Below are 7,070 nucleotides of genomic sequence, written 5' to 3'. Positions count from 1 at the left end.
GTAAGGATCTACACCATCATTGAGAATCATTGCTTCAGCTATCTGGAAAGTAAATACATAGTACACTAACTTAGCCTGTCTTCATAGAATCATAAAATTATTTAGGTTGGACCTTTAAGATAATCAAGTCCAACCATTAATCCAGCACTGCCAAGCCCACCTCTAAACCATGTCCCTGAGAACCTCACCTACGCATCTTTTAAACCCCTTCAGGGATGGTGACTCCACCACTGCCCTGGGCAGCCTGTTCCAGGGCTTTACAACCCTTTCTGGGAAGAAGTTTTTCCTAATATCCAATCTGAACCTCCCCTGGTGCAACTTGAAGCCATTTCCTCTCATCCTGTCATTTGGAAAAGAGACCAACACCCTCCATGGTACAACCTCCTTTTGGGTAGTTGTAGAGAGCCATAGTAGATTTCAGAACTAAAACAATAACAAACCTAACCATTTGGAATCAAAACTTTGATCTAGAACATTCACAATATTCACCGATACTGTAACATTGGTGGCACAAGCTTGTTTGTTGCGTTAAGGCGATACACCTACATGACAAATAGAGTGTAAAAGGCTACTTGTTTGTAAATAAAGCTATAGCTTGGCTCAAATTCTTGAATTTCAGCATCTTCTGTTTGTGCAAATATCACATCACAGCACTGAGCCAGGAACAGAAGTACTTGTATATACAATTACACCCGAACACGTGTGAGCATTAAGCCAGGGGATCATCAACCCCTCGGACTGGCGTGAGGAGATGAAGAGCTGCAGAGCTGCTTTGGGACACTCATAAGGGCTTTTTTTTCTTTTTCACTTGCAGAGGCCTTTCCCTGGGTCTCTTTAGTTTGGAGGAGGCTGAGAAGTGACCTCATTAATGTTTATAAATATATAAAGGGTGAGTGTCAGGAGGATGGAGCCAGGCTCTTCTCGGTGACAACCAGTGGTAGGACAAGGGGTAATGGGTTCAAACTGGAACACAAGATGTTCCACTTAAATTTGAGAAGAAACTTCTTCACGGTGAGGGTGGCAGAGCCTGGCCCAGGCTGCCCAGGGGGGTTGTGGAGTCTCCTTCTCTGCAGACGTTCCAACCCGCCTGGACACCTTCTTGTGTAACCTCATCTGGGTGTTCCTGCTCCATGGGGGGATTGCACTGGATGAGCTTTCCAGGTTCCTTCCAACCCCTGACATTCTGTGATTCTGTGATTGTGGTCTGGCAGGTTCTCCTGAGAGGCTCGCTTCTGTCTTCTGTTTGCGCTAACCCCACCACGCCGTGCATGCCCGGGGAGGAGCACTCGGTTCATCTGAGCCGCTTCTCACGTTTATCGCATTTTTGGGCTCGGGTGGTGCCGCCCCTGGGCAGAAAGAGCCCGCCCCCTCCCTCCCGCTTGCGGCCGCTCATTGGCGGGCTCGGCCTCTCTAGTGCCCAATCGCGAGCTAGAGCGTTCGCCATGGCGACGGCGGACGCGGAGTAGCCCGGGCGCCACCATGTCCGGGTACAGGCCCGGGGTGCTGATAGGCAACTGGAGCGAGGACGCGAGTTTGGAGGAGGTAGCGCTGGAAACGGGTCCCTCCCTTTCTCCCTTCCCCTCTGCACCTCACGGTGTTTCTCCTGTAATTGTTTAAATTCGGTTAAAACCTGAGGGTGTAACTGCGGAATAACGTGTCTGCCCCCCCCCCCCCCCCCCCACTTCTTTGCGAGCAGGAGCGCTTGAGGGATTATATACAAAAAAGAGAACGAGGAGAACTTCTAATACAGAAAATAAAGAAGCTCCAAGATAATATTTTAAAGAAGGTAATTTTTAAAGAAGCTTTTGTCTATGACTCCACAAACTGGCATAGCGGTTATTAGTGCTCTTTAAGCATGAAGAATGCGATGGGTTAGTATTTTACATGCTAAAATACTTGTGATACTAGGTTCAGATAATTCTGTAACAAATCTGTATGTTTTTGTTTAGATAGAGCTGTCGGTATCTAAGGATGGATTTGTTCATTTTGGAGACACTGTGATGCTTTTGAACCCCGCTGACCAATCCTCGGTGGAGAATTCCGCTGGAGCGTGCTGCAGTCTGACTTTGGCAATTAATTTGGATGAAATATCCATATATTCATTTGAATCACTACAAGCCCCTTGTGGAGTTAGCGCAGCTGAGAGTGCAGACCCTGTGGGTCGAAATACTTTTTGTATTTTAAGGTTTGGTCCTTTATTCTGAGTTGCTTTCCATTATTATGTTAGCTTTCAGTATCTTGTTTTGAATAAATATGCAGTCAAGTTTGCTAATATACAAACGATTTAAGAGTCTTTAATTTGGGTCATGCATCAAGCTTGATTCTGCTCTGCGTATTACTGAGAATAATTCCAAGGAAGTTTAAATCAGCTTAAAGCTGGTGTGAAAACAGAATTGAGTTCACTATATCATTTGGTAAACTCTGCAGCTGTTTTTAATAGGGTCATATTTCAGCTGTAGAATACAAAATATGTCCCAAAAGTGCTTAGTTTTATTATTCGTTCTCCTGCAGATAAGATCTCTGAAGCAGAGATTTGTGTCAATGCTTTTGTTCTGCATAAAGTGGACAGCGTTTCTGTTGTCCTAAAAAAAACCCCAAAAACCTAATCAAAGAACACATTCTCTCTCTCAAAGATATATTTAATTCCAGTTGTTCGTGGGAGAAGAAACAGAAGAGTAGGGTCCTGCTCAGCAAGATTCTGCTTGAGTGCATGTATTTTATCATAAAAATAGTGCATAAGAGTACAAACTAACCCATGTAATCCTGATTGAGCAAAACACTTTGAGTTAGACCAAAGGAAGAATTTTGATGCCAAGAGCATAGTTATAGGCCTTCTTGAACTGGAATCAAATAATTTTGCTTAGCTTCTGTCTGATCTCAGAGTGGCTGGCACAGAACACTAGCAAATCCCTCATTAATAGACTAAGTTCATGAGCTATGTAGGTTTTTTAAGCTGAATATACTTAGAAAGCCTAGCACTTAGTTTAGTGATTCTTTAATACAAAATACATCATACAATAATTCTGGAAATAGAGATATACCAACATGTATGTTGATGTAATGAACCAAATTATTGAACATCAGATACATCTATTATTAGCAGCTAATGTTAAATTACAGACAAACACACACACACACACACCGTTCTGCCTTTAGTCTTTGATTTTTCAGATGCTTGTATTAAGTATATTTTAAAGAGGTCCTCAGTGCTGAATTCCGATTGATTTTTCATTGTATTTTATCTTTCCACCCTGTATGTTAATGGATATGTCATAAAAAGTAAATGATATAGTCTGTTTCTATTCTGTTAAATACTTCAACCAGTAAGTCAAGTATGAAATGTCTTTTCAATGATTTTGCCTATTTTTAAAGGTAAACCTAATAAAAAGTGTTGCCACAAAACTTAACCATAGACCAAAACAAATAATCGAACAAAAAATAATAGTAAAGATGATTATTTGAATGTCTCTTTCTTCCTCTCTACAATTTTAACAGTGTTGATGGAAGTGCAGTGGATGAACCAGTCAGATTTGGGCAAAAGTTTGGTCTTGGGACAACAGGAGGGTTTCCTGACCCAATGGTAAGGCAATCAAGTTGCAAATAGCAGTGGCAGCATATACTGATACTGTGCATTTAGTTACTATATACATAAAGCTGTACAGTAGTTCAACATCTTAGCTTTATAGAACAGATCCTGAATCACATGTAGATCAAGACAAGAAATAGCTATTTAGAAAGTTTATGCAACTTGCCTGCGATCAGGTGTGCTGGAAATTAAAATTAGCTTGTGAATCATGAAAGAATTCATTATTAGAGGGACTTTTTTGCATTTTCTTTGAATAGCTACTTAATGAGTTTATCAACAATATTGAACCCATGTTATGGGTTTTGTATGCGTAGCTTTAGCTTGGCAGAATCATTTTTCAGGAGCTGAGTGAAAATATTTTGTGTTGAAAGCTATTCTTTAAAATTACATATCTTGTTTCATTTATCTCTATACAATCCTTAATATATATTTTTTTATTTACAGCTATATCTAGCAAGTGACCATAAATCATTTATAAGATTTGCTAAAAAATCTTACCTTCAGCAAGTATTTTTGACAAGTGAGCGTTCCTATTTGACTTGCTGGCAAGCTGCCTTCTTGGATCCCCAGCTGCGTCTTGAATCTGAAGGATTTCCAGTTCCTGTAAGAAATTAAATCTTCATAACATTTTCTAAAGTTTTAATTGAAACAGTAGACGGAGTACTTAGAAAAAAAGCTGTGTTCATTTTATTCACATATTTACATCCTTATGTAAGTTCTGACCTGTAATTTTAGGAAGGGGGAGAGGGACAGAATTATACCTTTAACCAGGGAGTCTGCATATACAACTATTAGATTCTGGTGTTCACTTTGAGGTTGACTTGATCAGTTTTTCTCATCAGAATTTTTTAAAGGCCAACATTATGTTGTGACAATGTAGTACTTGAAATCTGCTTTTTAGGACTTCTGACCACTAAATTCCATTTCCAGTATTAGGGGCTGTGATTAATAACGAACTCTTGTACATTAAATATAAAAAGTATATATAAAAAAACCCCACAAACACAAAAAACAAGGCATCTGAATAAACCAATGCTTTTCCACATGTGGATTTTGACCTTTTGTAAATACGTTAAGCAGATGCAGTATTTTCCTGTTCCACATCACTACTAGGCTTCCTGAGGTTCTGGGTGTGTAGCAAAATATCACAAATACAACTGTTCCTCTACAGCCTTGAACTGCGACCCATTTACATGAATCAGCTCAGTAGTAAACACAGACAAAATTATGTAATTGTCAAAGAAAACATTTGTTATTCACAGTACTGGTAAATGGGAGTGACTAAAAATTTATTCTGTTATACACAAAAAATTGCAAATTGGTGAAAGATAAAGGTCCATTTCTAGGCTGTATCCCCAAACCATCTGGATCTCTCATGTGGCAAATATCAATTGTAAATGGAATAATCCTGATGGCACAGGCCACTGGAATAACTCTCTGCTTCTTGCTTGACCTTTTTATTTAAGTGTCCAGCACAAGTGAGTGGAATGGAATGTATTGGACAGGGGAATGTCTCTGACCTGAGGACTGAGCATTCGGCTGCTCTGAACTGTTAAGACAGTTGTGTTGAGAACCAATGGGGTGTAAAGTATCTCACTATCAATGTACAGCAGTCTCAGAGTGACATAGTGCAATGCGGGCTTACACTAAGCAGTAAATAAAAGCATTTAATTTGAGTAAGAATAGCTAAAATTTGTGTAAAAAATGTCAAGTGTCTTCTCCCCCCCTTTTTTTTTCCAGGCAAACTCTAAAATTATTATTACTCATTGCCATACTAATCGGAGCTTAGCCATTCCAAGGAACTTTTGGACAAGGTAAGAATAATTTGTAGTTGGCAGGGATGTACATAATGATGTGCCAACATCAAGAATTACTGTAAGAAGCAAGATATTTGCTTTAGGAATGCACTGAGGAAATGGAAATGAATGCAGAATACACATTTTCTTTTCCCTTATTTTAATTCTGGGCTGAAACATGTGCCACTGTGATGCTGCAGACAATCAGCTCAGTCTTTTTAAATTCGTATATCATATCTCATCTATCATATCATTCTTCCAGCCTTCTCTAGCTTCTTAGTGGTTCTCCCTTTGAATATCCTAAGCAAATACACCTGATTTTTGTTTTGTTTTTTTAAGAAAAAAATGGCATACTAAGAAGTGTAAGGAGTAAGAGAATTAAATAAAAACATGCTGCATAAAACTGTGTATTGCTTATGTCCATATGAATCAATCTCGCAACAAATTAAAGTTAATCTAACAATTCAGGTTAATACGCAGGAAGTTTGAGGCTGAAACAGTTATTAAGCGTCTTCCTCAGTCAGAAAGAAATGGTGATGTGACTGGTGATGGGAAGAATGTAACCGGCTTGTATGGACTGAATGGGTGTATCAGAGCCTGGTACTGATGGGGCTGCTTTACTTCTGAGGCTTGGAAGATGGCATTTCCCTTCAATTTCAAATTCCTAAATTATTCATAGGACATAAAGCAGGCTATTATGTTTCTTGTAAGGGTCTGATATTTGCGAGTGCATGGTGATATTTCTGAATGAGCCAAGAGAAACATGAGAAAACCTTGAAAAACTTAAAAATAACACAGGTTTGCTGAATTTGGGTATGTTCTCCCTGACCATCCACTTTTTCTTTGACTTTGCAGGTCTTATTTTGGAAAAGAATATGAAGTAGTTTGTCACACTTACCTGGACTCTCATAAAGCTGAAGAAGATAAGAATTACTGGGTAATAGTTACAAAAAATCCCGGCCCTGAGGATGGTTTGATGATTGATAGACCTGAGCCTCATCCTGGTGGGATCGCAAAAAAAGGGTCTTGTGAAGAAACATAGAACATAAAAATCACAAACTACAGCCTACGGAGGTTGATGACATTCTGATTCTTGGTTTTTCTGCTCAGATTTTAGTTTTAGAGATGTTTGTTTTAAAAATGGAAATGAAAGTCAACCATTAGTAACATTGCATAGTCTCATCATAACTCATTAAGGTTATACAGTGGGCAAAACCTAATAAAATTTGATGAATGATGCACAACATTAATAATTCTTGAATCAGGAAGGCTTCATTTTCCCATTTTTCACATTCACTGATGGCAAAAGATGTCAGAATTCAGGAAATTGAATATATTTTCACTACCTGACTGACCTTCAGAGTATATTTAACCAATTATTCCAAGCAAGTGTCATAGTTTTTAAAAAGAGAAGTGTACAGTTTCCAAAACACTGAAACCCAAGCTCACGCAAGCTATCATGGGATACTTTGACATTTAAAGTTCATCTGAAAGGAAGTTGAGCTTGTTGAGCTTGTTCCACACTCTGTGTAGCACAAAGTTGCCAACTATTAGAAAAATTACAAGTGGGATCTCTTTATCTTGGGATTGGCTTCAGATTTATGACAAGGTGAAATTGTCAAAACATTAAGCTCCAAACACTTAAATGAAAATAAGTGCCAAAATAGAAAAAGAGTAAGAGACACTGT

The 7,070-nt window shown here is 38.9% G+C and overlaps 1 protein-coding gene across 1 annotated transcript; it reads left to right on the top strand.

The window, feature by feature from the left end:
- The first annotated feature begins 1,423 nt into the window (after window positions 1-1,423).
- CFAP161 (cilia and flagella associated protein 161) lies at window positions 1,424-6,629 on the top strand. The gene is made up of 7 exons (XM_065076504.1): window positions 1,424-1,542; window positions 1,697-1,786; window positions 1,950-2,185; window positions 3,496-3,580; window positions 4,031-4,189; window positions 5,327-5,400; window positions 6,238-6,629. Exons 1-7 carry the CDS (start codon window positions 1,480-1,482, stop codon window positions 6,422-6,424), a joined length of 894 nt encoding a protein of 297 aa, XP_064932576.1. The 5' UTR covers window positions 1,424-1,479; the 3' UTR covers window positions 6,425-6,629.
- The last annotated feature ends 441 nt before the right edge of the window (window positions 6,630-7,070 follow it).

Source organism: Columba livia, chromosome 11, assembly GCF_036013475.1.
Source record: "Columba livia isolate bColLiv1 breed racing homer chromosome 11, bColLiv1.pat.W.v2, whole genome shotgun sequence".
Classification (NCBI taxonomy): domain Eukaryota; kingdom Metazoa; phylum Chordata; class Aves; order Columbiformes; family Columbidae; genus Columba; species Columba livia.
Note: the sequence above shows the minus strand (reverse complement) of the source record. Positions and strands in the feature narration are given on the sequence as shown.

What these genes read in the sequence shown, in the direction of transcription:
- CFAP161 (XM_065076504.1), top strand. Translation starts at nt 1,480, where the DNA reads ATGTCCGGGTACAGGCCCGGGGTGCTGATAGGCAACTGGAGCGAGGAC. An exon ending in AAGATAATATTTTAAAGAAG is followed by an intron (nt 1,787 to 1,949) that starts GTAATTTTTAAA and finishes GTTTTTGTTTAG; the next exon opens with ATAGAGCTGTCGGTATCTAA. An exon ending in GAGGGTTTCCTGACCCAATG is followed by an intron (nt 3,581 to 4,030) that starts GTAAGGCAATCA and finishes TTTTATTTACAG; the next exon opens with CTATATCTAGCAAGTGACCA.